We start from the raw sequence: 17,594 nt of genomic DNA, 5'->3' as shown, positions 1-17,594 counted from the left end.
AACGTAGTTTCCACGAAGTAAAACTCTGAACAACACGTACTCAATAAACTTACACGGCCTCCGCCAACTTGAATAAACACAGCTTCCGTCACACTTGACTAAACACGGCCAACGCCAACTCTCTTCGCTTGTGAAAAACTAGTTAGGAAAACACTCCGCTTGGACTCGTCTACTTATATACTCTGACAAGAAACTTCTAGGACTTTCTAAATTAGTAATGAATCTAATTATAGAAAGATTACAAAGCACGCCGATTTAGAAACGCTTACGTACAAACCTAAATATAAACAAACTACGAACTCTCGCGAAGCTTCTAGACAGTAACGCTTGTCACGCAATGCTATTTTTCGTAACACCATTTATCCAAGGCTTTTTCCAAAGGAAAATTCTCATCTTCAGAGTTTATAAATGATTTTTCGACAATCACTTCGTCGTCTGGTGATCTATATCTTGTTTCTATGTTGTCTTTTCCTTTTCCTCGTCCACTTTGAGCTAATCTTTGTAATTCATCTTCCCCAAATAAGAGAACTTCCTTTACATGTTGATCTTCATATAGAGGTCGCCTCAAGAAGTTCGTCGTTGTCATCTTTTTCTAAATGTTTTAATATTAATGCTTGAACAAGTTTTCTTATATTTTGTTTACTTCTCTTTATAGCTTGTCTTCTCACCTTTAAAGGTATCTTCTTTGTTTTTGATAAAGGTTCAATGACAGGATCTATTTTTTGTCCTTTTTTGTTTACTTTCTCTGTCCGAGTATTGTATATCAGATCTGATAAAGCCAAAATTTCCCCTTCTCTAGTAAGTTCTGTATCGGATATAACAAAATTTCTGATTGCGTCGTAATTCTCGTAAAATCTAAAACTATTGTCCATATCGCAATTTTAGTCTTAATTTTTCATTAGAAGGAAAATATAATTGTTTATCCTTTTCTCCTTTGTTAAGTACTTTGTTCGGATTACGGAAAATAATTTTTTCACTGTTGCTTGTCTGAGAAATGGCTAAAAACGTTTTTTTGTAATTTCTTATTCCTGATGATCTAGTTCTGTACTCTTCCATAGTCTTCACTTGAATAAGACCGACAACGGTGGACCGTCTTCTTTTAATATGTTCGTTCGGATAGAAACTGATGCACAATGGGTCATAGGGTGATTGTCGACTATCATATAACCTCCTTTTCTATCTGTCCACAGACGATATTTTCATAAATGAGTCCATGTGATTCTTTTTAGGTACATAATCACGAAAACGAAGACGTAAAGTTCTGCTCTCATTTCTAAATCCAAAAAAGATTAAAACAGAGAATTGACTACGCATAACGGTAGCATATTTTCCTGGTGGATAGAGTGATTGGAAGACAATTATAGAAGTTAGATTCAAATGATGCCTTTTTTTGTCCATAACTGTTGTACTTCTAAGTTATTTTCCAATTCACTTTGTAGATCATCTAACACTATTATACCAGGATTGTTATTTTGTCTGAATAATGATCTGACGTTAGTCGGTAAACCTTGATGCATGACGATTCCCATTTTTTCCATCTCATTGAAGGCAGGTTGCCATACAGAGCCATAACAGTACACAATTCGTGCTATTTTTTCTCCGTTTGGTGTTACAAAATAATCATTAGCTCTGGAAAGTAAAAGTTGTAAAAAATGGGTTTTTCCTGTTCCCGTTTTCCCATATATCCCGATGTTACTCGGATGAGTAAATTTTGGAGACGAGACGCGTTCACACAGTTCCATGGTTTTAATAAAAATACTTTCTTTTCTTAGTTAAATGAGTTTTTATTTCGTTACGAGGCTTACATATTTGTCTATCTTCTTTCAAACTATTTTTTATAACAGATAACATTTTTTGATCTGACACATCCTCTATTTTTGTGTCGTGTTCTATCTTATCTAAAGTTTTGGGAATATTAGAATAAATTTTTTCCCAAACTCTATAATCGTTAGAAAATTGATCTTTGTCATCGAAATTTCTCTTCAAAAATTGTAAACTAGGATTCTCCATACAACTCATTTTCTTCAAAAGATAAACACAATAGTCTCCACAAACGTCGGAATCTAGCTGGTGTAATACTATTTCATTTATAATCCATTTTTTAGCTAAAAATTGTCTCCAATTCTCATTACCATAAATTTCATCTCCATCATACGAATCAAAAGAAAAGTTTTTTCCTCCTTTACAAAAAACAGCAACCCAATGTTCTCCTTCTTCTCCATGTTTATCGGTATTCAACATAAAACAACAGAAATATGGTATAGGGGAAGGAATTCTATCGGCTGCAAAGACTCCTAAAAAATTATTTTTACTTATATCACCGTCTTTTGAACAATCTAAAGCAAGTTGAAATGTGTCATGCATTTTTTTTTTTCTTTTTAAGTTCTCACTTTGTCTCTGACGTTACTAAATCTAATAGGTATTTTGGTAGGAAGTTCCTTGAAATGTTTTGGTTTCCAACCATTGTCTATTGGATTAACACAATTTAATTCTCCTCTTTCAAACCAACCGATGACAAGCTGTTGTCTCGCAGCCCCATTTGTTGCACTAAACCAAACCCTTGCTGTGAAGACACCACCAATTTTCTCACAGTATTGGCAATCCCCTTCTTTCTATTTGCTGTTAGATTGACATAAGCAAACCATTGACAGTAGTATAGGAGTTGGGGAGTAGTATAGGAGTAGTATAGGAGTTAGATTTTATAATGTCCGTATGCATAACTTGTCACACCATTATCGTGAATATACCGCTTGTCATCAAAGCAAGATAATGACACTTTATTAAGCTCATAGCTTCCAAGTTGATGTTTGTTGCTTCGGATTGTTTTCATTGTGTGATGCATTTGTTCGTTATTAAACAAAACGTTTTTGTAATTTTCATGAGTTATGTTCTTTTTGATGATATTCTTCTTTATTCCCTTTGCAGTTTTTCCGCCTTTGTCATTGTCTTTTATATATGAATACATTTTGGATCTTAATCCAACGAATTCGGTTATTGGCATGCCTGCTGCCTCATCTTTGAATTTACCGATTACTTTTTTATTTGTCATGTCAAAATATTGTGAATCTTGTGAATAATCACTGTTATCGAATTTGTCTTTATTATTCCAAAAGTCTTGATACACATCATTAGTTTCAATTTCATAAGTTAAGCTGTCTGTGTCTGTGAATAATAATTTTGCTTTACTGTCGTATTTTTGTTTTATGTAGTTGTAATGAAAATCATACATTAAAGTCTTGCTTAGATCTAAGATACACATACCCACATATGCCTGTCTGTTTAAGGTTAGTGTTTCTTTGATCTTATGAACAGCTACTAAATTTTCATTAAAGATCTTGCTGCTAACATATGTTGGTTTAGCAGCCATTTTTAATGGTTTGTTTTCATCCGTCACTAATCTGACATCTACTCTTTTTATAATGTTTTCCATTGTTTTACCAAAGACGCTGTTGTTCATTAGTTTGAAGAAATCTTTCTCGAAAGCATTTTTAGCATTAGTTCTTTTCTCAGTATTAAAGTCAATATATTGCTTCAACCATGCGGACTGATTGAACTCTAGTACTCGATGGACTTTAGTTATTTTCAAACCAAGATCAGTGTACAGTTGTAGGTTTCTGTAATGAAGAACGTACTTTTCTTTATTGCTTAATGTAGGTATCAGTTTATGAACTAAACCAGTTGATACATTAAATTTATAGGCTATTTCTTGACAATAATTAGAAAGCATATCTTTGTTGACTTTTATTTTTTCAGGTCCCAGAGGGTAGTCATTATGCAAATCATGTAGTTCTTCTGGATATGCTAGGTCGACTTCTAGTATTAAACCTTTATTGCTATCTTCTGTGTACTTGGCTAAGTCTATCTTATCAATATGGTTTTTAGTCATCCATTTGAAACCGCCAGTTGGTAAATATTGGCTCATTGCCCAACCATACAGATTGTTAGCATCTAGATACATGATATATTTTGAGGGCGTCTTTTCATCATATGTTTTCATGTATTTATTATTCGACTTTCCGTATCGGTTGGCTATGTAACTGATACCTCCACGCATGCCTTTTTCAATGAATTGAAACATATCAATATCAGTCATAAGCTCTAATTTGATATCAGTCATTTTTAGCATAGCATCCCAGGAAAGCCCAGGACTGGTAAAATAATGACATGGGTCCAGTTTATAGTATTGCAGACAGGTCTTTCGAAAGTTTTCGAATACATCAGCTAACAGAAGTATGTCAGATTTGAGATATAAGTCATGGTACTCACCCATATTTTTCAGATTAAAAGTGTTCCATACATTTTGAGCATGTTTGTATTGATCATCTGTTATATGCTCATCATTTAAGATGCTGTAAAAGTCTTCTTTTGATGGCAGTTTTTCATTGAATTTATCAAAACTGTCCATGAAGTCGTATGGATATACTCCTTTTTGTGACATTAAATCAAGTTTTTCACCTTTGAATTTTTGAGATGTTTATTTTAATGATTCTTTTGGTAGGTTGCTAACTAGTTAATCAAGACTTGAGCTCATAAATTGAAAACTATCAATGAAGGTCAGATGATTACCCAACATGAAAGCCATATACTTCTCCATGTTGTTAGGTATGGCATTGATATTCATTTGACACTTTTCACCTTTTTTACTTGTATATGTGTTTTTTAGCTATTTCACCAATCTCTTGCATTGTAAAATGACTGTCATACCCACGCAGATTATGAAATATTACTGGAATTTTATCAGTTATTCTGAAGTTAAGATTACAATCTTGATGAGCGGATCCTCTGTACTTACCAGTTATATGACAGTGATCTCTTACTCTTACATCAGTTTTATTGTATTTTTTCTCACATATATGGCATTTATCAGCTTTTTGGAATTTTTCTTTATCATCTTTAGTCATTCTCAATGGTTTATTGAAATATTTTTTCATAACCTTCTTGCAATATTTGACTTCATCCAGCATAGCTTCCATAAATTTGTAAACAGCTTTTTCACCTCTATAAATTTGTACTGGTTTTGTGTATTTATCATTATAACAACACACAACCTTATATCCATAACCACAGTCTGTTTGTCTCTGATAAGCCTCTGTGTATGATTTATCATCATTGGGTTGGCATCCATGAATTTTTTCAGTAATAGCCTCGAAATCTGAATAGATAACAAATGGCACTGGTAGTTGTTTATGGAAATTATTGAATTTTAATATGTTGTTGTCTTTTGCTGGCATTTTGATAGCTTGTGCCCCATTCACTTGCATACAGTTTTCTTTATGATCAGTTAATACTCTTTCAGAGCTGAAGCATTGAAGACAATACATGCAGAAATGTTTCCTCTCTTTGTGTTTCGTTTGATTGTACATGACAAAGCTAGTTCAATTTGTGTGTTATTTGTTATTGTTTGGGGTTGACTGTTGAAATAAGCTGTTTTAATCACTCTTTCTTCACGACCTGTTTCCTTTTCAAATGTCACCCTCAGTGTTTCAGCAAACTTAATCCCTTTCATCGATGTCAATAAACTTGTGACATGGTATGCAAGAGACTTTCGGGTATTATTCAGTTGTACCAATGGGTCTTTTTCATTTTTGATACTGATTTCATAAGACTTTGTGTAACCTTTCAATGCTTTTGCTGTTTGCTCAATTTTAGTTCTAGGTGCTGGCATTGGTTTGTATCCATCTCTGAACTCTATTGGTGGAAGAATTATGTTTTTTTCATAATCTTGAACCATTTGATTTACACTCTTACGAGATGTTGGGATTGGTCTAATTGGTTTTGCAGTCCTCGGAGATGGTACTTGTTTATTATTTTGTTGCTTTAATAACAGTTTGATTAGTTCGGATTTACTCAGTTTTTTGAGATCCTTTTTATTCATATTATATTGTGATGTATTATTTTTCATTTTCATTCTTTTTATATATTAACTATACATTTTTATTTTCTTAAGTGTTATCAATGTGCGTTTGAATACGTACAAAATTCGAAGTGTCCAGACATGAACACTATGCACTATCTTACTTGTACCCAATGTTTTTCATTTGTCTATGTGGAATTCATTGTGCGGAATTGCATTTTTGGAATGTTTTTTGTTTTATGTTTGCCTGCTAAAGTGTAATTCTTATCGTTTTTACAAATGTCACAATACCAAGGCTTGTGAAGCATGTAATCGGTTTTTCGTTGTACTCTCTCTTCGTCGGTGTAAAATCTCGGTCTACCTCGTTTTGGATGAAACATTTTATTAATGACAATCGTCGTCAAATTATCTGATTCTTGCTCTTCAGGTGTCAAAGTAAATTCTATCACTCCCATATAATAATACTATATATTTTTATTTTTAAATGGTTGTCGATTCATTCAGATCTGCGTTTTATGTACCTATTGCTTTCTTCTATATGTTTAACGATTTCAAATATCACATCGTCATAAGAATTGCTCATTATATATTTGCATTTATTTTTCTCATACATCTTTTTCATATGAAGTTGTTGCTCAGACACATTGTATAAACCTGTAGGGCTTTTGAATTCAATACACAAAGAATTGTATTTGCTTGTTGGATTCATAATCATAATATCGCACTGTCCCGGCATATATCCTTTTCTCCACGATGACAATCTTGTATTCTGAGTCCTTTGATTTTCACCAAGACCTGCAATCATAAGAGCTTCACAATATTTGTCTCTTATAAATGACACCACTTTGCAATGCAAGTCATATTCACTTTCAATCAATAATTTTTTGCTTTTTGTGTCATAATATCCTTTTTTTCTGATTGATGGTAAAACTTTGCTTGTAACCCAATGTTTGAATTCTCTTGCTTTAGGTTGTTTGGAAGAAAGAATTAGGGAATAAAAACCAGATTCATTTATGAATAAACATTCAATTGCCTTTTCAAGGTCCTCAGCAAGGGGTAACGTTTTGTTACCCCCAGTTTCAGGGCTCTCATCAAGGGGTAACGTTTTGTTACCCCTTGCTTTTGGCTTTATTTTGCAGACCATCAATTTTTTGTCATCTTTGTGAACATGATCTATGATTGCTTTGCATGTGTTTTAATATTCCAGTATCAAAGCTATTTCTTTTCCGCGAAACCATATTTCATTTTTCTTATCGACATAACAATTGATTTCAACTTTTAGTGTATCATTTTTATAATTCGTCTTTTGAAGTTCCATTTGTTTCCATAATAAACCTACATATTTTATTTTTAAACCGATTTTACACGTGCGTTTAAACATAGCCAGAAACAATTGAATATTTTTGGCTACAAAGTAGCAATCACAGTATGAACCGTAGTTATTATTATAAATGTTACATAACTTCAGTTTAAATGTTTTATGTTTTCAATATCTTTCAATGGTATCCAACTATTGAAATCATCACTGTATCCCTTCCACTTCACTAGAGCTTGTTTCTTCTTATAGTCCCTCCGAATGACTTTATCAATACGAAAAACATCCTGTATTGCTTTTAATAATTCAGGTTGATAAAAACTTCCTTGAATATCTTCACCTCTGAGATATTTTAGTTTGTATGTTATTGGATTAGTGTATTGGATCTTATCAACTGTAAACACTTCTTCTGTCCAATTTGGTGTGTAACCCTTGTCAAACACATTTCGTTTATACTTAGATATTCGGACCTTGTCACCAACCTTAAATTTTGCTTTAGCTGATAATGGCTCCAGATTACCATACTTCAGGACGTCCGTCAGCATTCTGCACAGCCAAACGTGCAATCTCCAGCTCATGTTCTCTTTTTGCCGCTTCAATAGCCTCTTTCTGTTTCAACAGCTCGGCTTCCATCTCCAATTTTCTTAGTTCGCGTTCTTGTCGCCTAGTTTCTCTCTCTTCGTCTTCTCTTCTTCTATCTTCTTCAAGTAATCGACGTTTCTCTTCCTTTTCTTCTTCAAACCGCCTACGTTTTTCTTCTCTTTCTTCCTGTTCCCTTCTTCGTTCTTCTTCAAACTGCCTGCGTTTCTCTTGTTTTTCTTCCTCTTCCTTCCTTCTTTCTTGTTCTAACTTTTGTTGCTTCTCTACAAACTCGAGTAGCTTTTCTCCTTGCAATCCAAATTCTTTTCCCATCTGCAAAAGCTTTTCCATTTCCATAGCAGTATTCCACAGCAAAAACACAATATACTCTCTTGTACAGTTCTCCTTACTTTTTCTGTAACTCCTTCTTGAATTGTCCTTTCCTGGTTTCTGTAGTCAGCAAACAAATGAATTCCTCTCCGGACAGGCCCCCAATGTTACGAGTTCGTGTGTTTTGAGGAAAGGTAGTTTGCGAACTAAACTGAACGCAGGGTTGTCGGAACAACAACAAGAAGATTTATTCCAAAATGAACGTAGTTTCCACGAAGTAAAACTCTGAACAACACGTACTCAATAAACTTACACGGCCTCCGCCAACTTGAATAAACACAGCTTCCGTCACACTTGACTAAACACGGCCAACGCCAACTCTCTTCGCTTGTGAAAAACTAGTTAGGAAAACACTCCGCTTGGACTCGTCTACTTATATACTCTGACAAGAAACTTCTAGGACTTTCTAAATTAGTAATGAATCTAATTATAGAAAGATTACAAAGCACGCCGATTTAGAAACGCTTACGTACAAACCTAAATATAAACAAACTACGAACTCTCGCGAAGCTTCTAGACAGTAACGCTTGTCACGCAATGCTATTTTTCGTAACACCATTTATCCAAGGCTTTTTCCAAAGGAAAATTCTCATCTTCAGAGTTTATAAATGATTTTTCGACAATCACTTCGTCGTCTGGTGATCTATATCTTGTTTCTATGTTGTCTTTTCCTTTTCCTCGTCCACTTTGAGCTAATCTTTGTAATTCATCTTCCCCAAATAAGAGAACTTCCTTTACATGTTGATCTTCATATAGAGGTCGCCTCAAGAAGTTCGTCGTTGTCATCTTTTTCTAAATGTTTTAATATTAATGCTTGAACAAGTTTTCTTATATTTTGTTTACTTCTCTTTATAGCTTGTCTTCTCACCTTTAAAGGTATCTTCTTTGTTTTTGATAAAGGTTCAATGACAGGATCTATTTTTTGTCCTTTTTGTTTACTTTCTCTGTCCGAGTATTGTATATCAGATCTGATAAAGCCAAAATTTCCCCTTCTCTAGTAAGTTCTGTATCGGATATAACAAAATTTCTGATTGCGTCGTAATTCTCGTAAAATCTAAAACTATTGTCCATATCGCAATTTTAGTCTTAATTTTTCATTAGAAGGAAAATATAATTGTTTATCCTTTTCTCCTTTGTTAAGTACTTTGTTCGGATTACGGAAAATAATTTTTTCACTGTTGCTTGTCTGAGAAATGGCTAAAAACGTTTTTTTGTAATTTCTTATTCCTGATGATCTAGTTCTGTACTCTTCCATAGTCTTCACTTGAATAAGACCGACAACGGTGGACCGTCTTCTTTTAATATGTTCGTTCGGATAGAAACTGATGCACAATGGGTCATAGGGTGATTGTCGACTATCATATAACCTCCTTTTCTATCTGTCCACAGACGATATTTTCATAAATGAGTCCATGTGATTCTTTTTAGGTACATAATCACGAAAACGAAGACGTAAAGTTCTGCTCTCATTTCTAAATCCAAAAAAGATTAAAACAGAGAATTGACTACGCATAACGGTAGCATATTTTCCTGGTGGATAGAGTGATTGGAAGACAATTATAGAAGTTAGATTCAAATGATGCCTTTTTTTGTCCATAACTGTTGTACTTCTAAGTTATTTTCCAATTCACTTTGTAGATCATCTAACACTATTATACCAGGATTGTTATTTTGTCTGAATAATGATCTGACGTTAGTCGGTAAACCTTGATGCATGACGATTCCCATTTTTTCCATCTCATTGAAGGCAGGTTGCCATACAGAGCCATAACAGTACACAATTCGTGCTATTTTTTCTCCGTTTGGTGTTACAAAATAATCATTAGCTCTGGAAAGTAAAAGTTGTAAAAAATGGGTTTTTCCTGTTCCCGTTTTCCCATATATCCCGATGTTACTCGGATGAGTAAATTTTGGAGACGAGACGCGTTCACACAGTTCCATGGTTTTAATAAAAATACTTTCTTTTCTTAGTTAAATGAGTTTTTATTTCGTTACGAGGCTTACATATTTGTCTATCTTCTTTCAAACTATTTTTTATAACAGATAACATTTTTTGATCTGACACATCCTCTATTTTTGTGTCGTGTTCTATCTTATCTAAAGTTTTGGGAATATTAGAATAAATTTTTTCCCAAACTCTATAATCGTTAGAAATTGATCTTTGTCATCGAAATTTCTCTTCAAAAATTGTAAACTAGGATTCTCCATACAACTCATTTTCTTCAAAAGATAAACACAATAGTCTCCACAAACGTCGGAATCTAGCTGGTGTAATACTATTTCATTTATAATCCATTTTTTAGCTAAAAATTGTCTCCAATTCTCATTACCATAAATTTCATCTCCATCATACGAATCAAAAGAAAAGTTTTTTCCTCCTTTACAAAAAACAGCAACCCAATGTTCTCCTTCTTCTCCATGTTTATCGGTATTCAACATAAAACAACAGAAATATGGTATAGGGGAAGGAATTCTATCGGCTGCAAAGACTCCTAAAAAATTATTTTTACTTATATCACCGTCTTTTGAACAATCTAAAGCAAGTTGAAATGTGTCATGCATTTTTTTTTTTCTTTTTAAGTTCTCACTTTGTCTCTGACGTTACTAAATCTAATAGGTATTTTGGTAGGAAGTTCCTTGAAATGTTTTGGTTTCCAACCATTGTCTATTGGATTAACACAATTTAATTCTCCTCTTTCAAACCAACCGATGACAAGCTGTTGTCTCGCAGCCCCATTTGTTGCACTAAACCAAACCCTTGCTGTGAAGACACCACCAATTTTCTCACAGTATTGGCAATCCCCTTCTTTCTATTTGCTGTTAGATTGACATAAGCAAACCATTGACAGTAGTATAGGAGTTGGGGAGTAGTATAGGAGTAGTATAGGAGTTAGATTTTATAATGTCCGTATGCATAACTTGTCACACCATTATCGTGAATATACCGCTTGTCATCAAAGCAAGATAATGACACTTTATTAAGCTCATAGCTTCCAAGTTGATGTTTGTTGCTTCGGATTGTTTTCATTGTGTGATGCATTTGTTCGTTATTAAACAAAACGTTTTTGTAATTTTCATGAGTTATGTTCTTTTTGATGATATTCTTCTTTATTCCCTTTGCAGTTTTTTCCGCCTTTGTCATTGTCTTTTATATATGAATACATTTTGGATCTTAATCCAACGAATTCGGTTATTGGCATGCCTGCTGCCTCATCTTTGAATTTACCGATTACTTTTTTATTTGTCATGTCAAAATATTGTGAATCTTGTGAATAATCACTGTTATCGAATTTGTCTTTATTATTCCAAAAGTCTTGATACACATCATTAGTTTCAATTTCATAAGTTAAGCTGTCTGTGTCTGTGAATAATAATTTTGCTTTACTGTCGTATTTTTGTTTTATGTAGTTGTAATGAAAATCATACATTAAAGTCTTGCTTAGATCTAAGATACACATACCCACATATGCCTGTCTGTTTAAGGTTAGTGTTTCTTTGATCTTATGAACAGCTACTAAATTTTCATTAAAGATCTTGCTGCTAACATATGTTGGTTTAGCAGCCATTTTTAATGGTTTGTTTTCATCCGTCACTAATCTGACATCTACTCTTTTTATAATGTTTTCCATTGTTTTACCAAAGACGCTGTTGTTCATTAGTTTGAAGAAATCTTTCTCGAAAGCATTTTTAGCATTAGTTCTTTTCTCAGTATTAAAGTCAATATATTGCTTCAACCATGCGGACTGATTGAACTCTAGTACTCGATGGACTTTAGTTATTTTCAAACCAAGATCAGTGTACAGTTGTAGGTTTCTGTAATGAAGAACGTACTTTTCTTTATTGCTTAATGTAGGTATCAGTTTATGAACTAAACCAGTTGATACATTAAATTTATAGGCTATTTCTTGACAATAATTAGAAAGCATATCTTTGTTGACTTTTATTTTTTCAGGTCCCAGAGGGTAGTCATTATGCAAATCATGTAGTTCTTCTGGATATGCTAGGTCGACTTCTAGTATTAAACCTTTATTGCTATCTTCTGTGTACTTGGCTAAGTCTATCTTATCAATATGGTTTTTAGTCATCCATTTGAAACCGCCAGTTGGTAAATATTGGCTCATTGCCAACCATACAGATTGTTAGCATCTAGATACATGATATATTTTGAGGGCGCCTTTTCATCATATGTTTTCATGTATTTATTATTCGACTTTCCGTATCGGTTGGCTATGTAACTGATACCTCCACGCATGCCTTTTTCAATGAATTGAAACATATCAATATCAGTCATAAGCTCTAATTTGATATCAGTCATTTTTAGCATAGCATCCCAGGAAAGCCCAGGACTGGTAAAATAATGACATGGGTCCAGTTTATAGTATTGCAGACAGGTCTTTCGAAAGTTTTCGAATACATCAGCTAACAGAAGTATGTCAGATTTGAGATATAAGTCATGGTACTCACCCATATTTTTCAGATTAAAAGTGTTCCATACATTTTGAGCATGTTTGTATTGATCATCTGTTATATGCTCATCATTTAAGATGCTGTAAAAGTCTTCTTTTGATGGCAGTTTTTCATTGAATTTATCAAAACTGTCCATGAAGTCGTATGGATATACTCCTTTTTGTGACATTAAATCAAGTTTTTCACCTTTGAATTTTTGAGATGTTTATTTTAATGATTCTTTTGGTAGGTTGCTAACTAGTTAATCAAGACTTGAGCTCATAAATTGAAAACTATCAATGAAGGTCAGATGATTACCCAACATGAAAGCCATATACTTCTCCATGTTGTTAGGTATGGCATTGATATTCATTTGACACTTTTCACCTTTTTTACTTGTATATGTGTTTTTTAGCTATTTCACCAATCTCTTGCATTGTAAAATGACTGTCATACCCACGCAGATTATGAAATATTACTGGAATTTATCAGTTATTCTGAAGTTAAGATTACAATCTTGATGAGCGGATCCTCTGTACTTACCAGTTATATGACAGTGATCTCTTACTCTTACATCAGTTTTATTGTATTTTTTCTCACATATATGGCATTTATCAGCTTTTTGGAATTTTTCTTTATCATCTTTAGTCATTCTCAATGGTTTATTGAAATATTTTTTCATAACCTTCTTGCAATATTTGACTTCATCCAGCATAGCTTCCATAAATTTGTAAACAGCTTTTTCACCTCTATAAATTTGTACTGGTTTTGTGTATTTATCATTATAACAACACACAACCTTATATCCATAACCACAGTCTGTTTGTCTCTGATAAGCCTCTGTGTATGATTTATCATCATTGGGTTGGCATCCATGAATTTTTTCAGTAATAGCCTCGAAATCTGAATAGATAACAAATGGCACTGGTAGTTGTTTATGGAAATTATTGAATTTTAATATGTTGTTGTCTTTTGCTGGCATTTTGATAGCTTGTGCCCCATTCACTTGCATACAGTTTTCTTATGATCAGTTAATACTCTTTCAGAGCTGAAGCATTGAAGACAATACATGCAGAAATGTTTCCTCTCTTTGTGTTTCGTTTGATTGTACATGACAAAGCTAGTTCAATTTGTGTGTTATTTGTTATTGTTTGGGGTTGACTGTTGAAATAAGCTGTTTTAATCACTCTTTCTTCACGACCTGTTTCCTTTTCAAATGTCACCCTCAGTGTTTCAGCAAACTTAATCCCTTTCATCGATGTCAATAAACTTGTGACATGGTATGCAAGAGACTTTCGGGTATTATTCAGTTGTACCAATGGGTCTTTTTCATTTTTGATACTGATTTCATAAGACTTTGTGTAACCTTTCAATGCTTTTGCTGTTTGCTCAATTTTAGTTCTAGGTGCTGGCATTGGTTTGTATCCATCTCTGAACTCTATTGGTGGAAGAATTATGTTTTTTTCATAATCTTGAACCATTTGATTTACACTCTTACGAGATGTTGGGATTGGTCTAATTGGTTTTGCAGTCCTCGGAGATGGTACTTGTTTATTATTTTGTTGCTTTAATAACAGTTTGATTAGTTCGGATTTACTCAGTTTTTTGAGATCTTTTTTATTCATATTATATTGTGATGTATTATTTTTCATTTTCATTCTTTTTATATATTAACTATACATTTTTATTTTCTTAAGTGTTATCAATGTGCGTTTGAATACATACAAAATTCGAAGTGTCCAGACATGAACACTATGAACTATCTTAATTGTACCCAATGTTTTTCATTTGTCTATGTGGAATTCATTGTGCGGAATTGCATTTTTGGAATGTTTTTTGGTTTTGATATGGTTATGTTTGCCTGCTAAAGTGTAATTCTTATCATTTTTACAAATGTCACAATACCAAGGCTTGTGAAGCATGTAATCGGTTTTTCGTTGTACTCTCTCTTCGTCGGTGTAAAATCTCGGTCTACCTCGTTTTGGATGAAACATTTTATTAATGACAATCGTCGTCAAATTATCTGATTCTTGCTCTTCAGGTGTCAAAGTAAATTCTATCACTCCCATATAATAATACTTTATATTTTTATTTTTAAATGGTTGTCGATTCATTCAGATCTTCGTTTTATGTACCTATTGCTTTCTTCCATATGTTTAACGATTTCAAATATCACATCGTCATAAGAATTGCTCATTATATATTTGCATTTATTTTTCTCATACATCTTTTTCATATGAAGTTGTTGCTCAGACACATTGTATAAACCTGTAGGGCTTTTGAATTCAATACACAAAGAATTGTATTTGCTTGTTGGATTCATAATCATAATATCGCACTGTCCCGGCATATATCCTTTTCTCCACGATGACAATCTTGTATTCTGAGTCCTTTGATTTTCACCAAGACCTGCAATCATAAGAGCTTCACAATATTTGTCTCTTATAAATGACACCACTTTGCAATGCAAGTCATATTCACTTTCAATCAATAATTTTTTGCTTTTTGTGTCATAATATCCTTTTTTTCTGATTGATGGTAAAACTTTGCTTGTAACCCAATGTTTGAATTCTCTTGCTTTAGGTTGTTTGGAAGAAAGAATTAGGGAATAAAAACCAGATTCATTTATGAATAAACATTCAATTGCCTTTTCAAGGTCCTCAGCAAGGGGTAACGTTTTGTTACCCCCAGTTTCAGGGCTCTCATCAAGGGGTAACGTTTTGTTACCCCTTGCTTTTGGCTTTATTTTGCAGACCATCAATTTTTTATCATCTTCGTGAACATGATCTATGATTGCTTTGCATGTGTTTTAATATTCCAGTATCAAAGCTATTTCTTTTCCGCGAAACCATATTTCATTTTTCTTATCGACATAACAATTGATTTCAACTTTTAGTGTATCATTTTTATAATTCGTCTTTTGAAGTTCCATTTGTTTCCATAATAAACCTATATATTTTATTTTTAAACCGATTTTACACGTGCGTTTAAACATAGCCAGAAACAATTGAATATTTTTGGCTACAAAGTAGCAATCACAGTATGAACCGTAGTTATTATTATAAATGTTACATAACTTCAGTTTAAATGTTTTATGTTTTCAATATCTTTCAATGGTATCCAACTATTGAAATCATCACTGTATCCCTTCCACTTCACTAGAGCTTGTTTCTTCTTATAGTCCCTCCGAATGACTTTATCAATACGAAAAACATCCTGTATTGCTTTTAATAATTCAGGTTGATAAAAACTTCCTTGAATATCTTCACCTCTGAGATATTTTAGTTTGTATGTTATTGGATTAGTGTATTGGATCTTATCAACTGTAAACACTTCTTCTGTCCAATTTGGTGTGTAACCCTTGTCAAACACATTTCGTTTATACTTAGATATTCGGACCTTGTCACCAACCTTAAATTTTGCTTTAGCTGATAATGGCTCCAGATTACCATATAGATTAAAGTAAACGGTTCCTTCATTTATCTTTTTACTGGCTTCAGTAGGTGTCATCTTTATGCTTGAATGTTTTGTATTGTTATACTGTTTCAATATTTTTGGTAGCATGTCTAAATACTGTGTATTACCTTGAACAGTGAACTGTTTCCACATTTTGGATTTAATTGTTCTATTCCACCTTTCAACCACCGAGGATTTCTCCTCATTTTCAGTGGAGTACATATGTATCCCATTTTTGTCAAGCAAGTCTTTCAAATGTTTGTAATAGAACTCCTTTCCCTTATCAACCCATAAATATTGTGGTTTTCTGCCTTCCTTGAATATTTCACTGAATGCCTTTGTAACACTTTCACCCTTTTTATCCTTTAATGGGACAATCCAACCATATTTACTGAAAACATCAATGACCATTAGAAGATATCGGTAACCCTTATTCCATTTGCTAAATGTTTGCATTTCAACAAGATCACTTGCCCATATTTCATCAATATGATTTGTGATTACACGCCGCCAAGTAAAATTACGTTTTATGGGTTTATGTAACTCATCTGCTAATTTTTCTTGCCAGTTTTCTTCACTCGACGGCTTTTCCGTTTTTTGAAACTCCTAGACCTAGTTTCTGCTTTGTATTGATAACATTTCTTGCCAACCAATGCCCCCATTGTCTTTCATTATACGGTACGTTGTCTAAAGCTTGAACCATTTTTCTATCTGCTTTATTTTTGCATTTCCTATCATCCTTGCAGACGGAATAATCAACATCGTGTTGCATTGCTATTGCATCAGTTCTTCCAGTCGGTATATCGTATATTTCTAATATTTGACCAGTTTTTGGGTCATACTTCAGTCGATTTTCCAAATCATTATAAGGTCCTGTGTAATGATGCCCAGGAAGCGTCCATCCGCTTTTTGGTTTTGGTAATTTACCAGTAGCTTTGTGAATATCAAGAGCACCACCATCAAGATCTTTTCTGTTTGTTGTGTATTTTTTGTTTGGTCTTATTTTTGTCGACAATTGATTTAAAGCTTGTGATCCAACATTTTGAATTGCCGGATTAAGTTTATCCAAAGCATAATCAATGGCTTTCTTCTGTAACTTTGGATCACGTAGCATTTCTGATGTGTAATATCTACCCATTTCAACTGCTTTTTTGCCAAGATAAGGTACTCCTTTAGTTAAAAATAATTCTGCTGCCGTATTACCAACAGTACTTAATATGCCCGCCCCAGACGACGGGCTAAGCCGTTTCCCATCTGTTTCTCTTTTTTAACAAATTTGGTCTTTTTAATGCCGCATTCAGCACAAGTGCAAAAGAACATTAGTCTGCCATTTTTAGTTGTTTTGTAACCTGAAGGCTCAGTACATTCAGTCACTTTCTTTTGTTTAACACAATACGATTTCATAATATATATAAGTTAGATATTTCTAAAATAATGTTCGATAAATCTCTCATTTTTCATTGTATCATTTATGTCGAACACTTGTAATAAATCATAATACGAATTACCCTTATTCATTTCATTTAAGAAGAAGAGACAGAAGTACCCACATGT

The 17,594-nt window shown here is 33.3% G+C and overlaps 2 protein-coding genes across 2 annotated transcripts; both read right to left on the bottom strand.

Moving 5' to 3' along the window:
* Positions 1-340: 340 nt before the first annotated feature.
* LOC138046678 (uncharacterized) lies at positions 341-4,901 on the bottom strand. Its single transcript, XM_068893276.1, has 4 exons — positions 4,793-4,901; positions 3,262-4,455; positions 2,510-2,619; positions 341-592 (listed from the first exon to the last, which is right to left on the bottom strand). The coding sequence occupies exons 1-4, from the start codon at positions 4,899-4,901 to the stop codon at positions 341-343; spliced, it is 1,665 nt and encodes a 554-aa protein (XP_068749377.1).
* A 2,417-nt stretch (positions 4,902-7,318) lies between these two features.
* Positions 7,319-7,747, bottom strand: LOC138046677 (uncharacterized). Its single transcript, XM_068893275.1, has one exon. It carries the CDS (start codon positions 7,745-7,747, stop codon positions 7,319-7,321), a length of 429 nt encoding a protein of 142 aa, XP_068749376.1.
* Positions 7,748-17,594: the final 9,847 nt, after the last annotated feature.

The sequence above is a fragment of the Montipora capricornis genome, chromosome 4, assembly GCF_036669925.1.
Source record: "Montipora capricornis isolate CH-2021 chromosome 4, ASM3666992v2, whole genome shotgun sequence".
Lineage (NCBI taxonomy): Eukaryota > Metazoa > Cnidaria > Anthozoa > Scleractinia > Acroporidae > Montipora > Montipora capricornis.
The sequence above is the reverse complement of the archived record's forward strand: the minus strand, read 5'-3'. Positions and strand labels throughout refer to the sequence as shown.

Coding starts and splice junctions, on each gene's coding strand:
- LOC138046678 (XM_068893276.1), bottom strand. CDS start 4,901: ATGACTAAAGATGATAAAGAAAAATTCCAAAAAGCTGATAAATGCCAT. Junction 4,456..4,792: donor AGATCACTGTCATATAACTG/GTAAGTACAGAG, acceptor AAAAATTCAAAG/GTGAAAAACTTGATTTAATG. Junction 593..2,509: donor GAGACAACAGCTTGTCATCG/GTTGGTTTGAAA, acceptor TAAAACATTTAG/AAAAAGATGACAACGACGAA.
- LOC138046677 (XM_068893275.1), bottom strand. CDS start 7,747: ATGAGCTGGAGATTGCACGTTTGGCTGTGCAGAATGCTGACGGACGTC.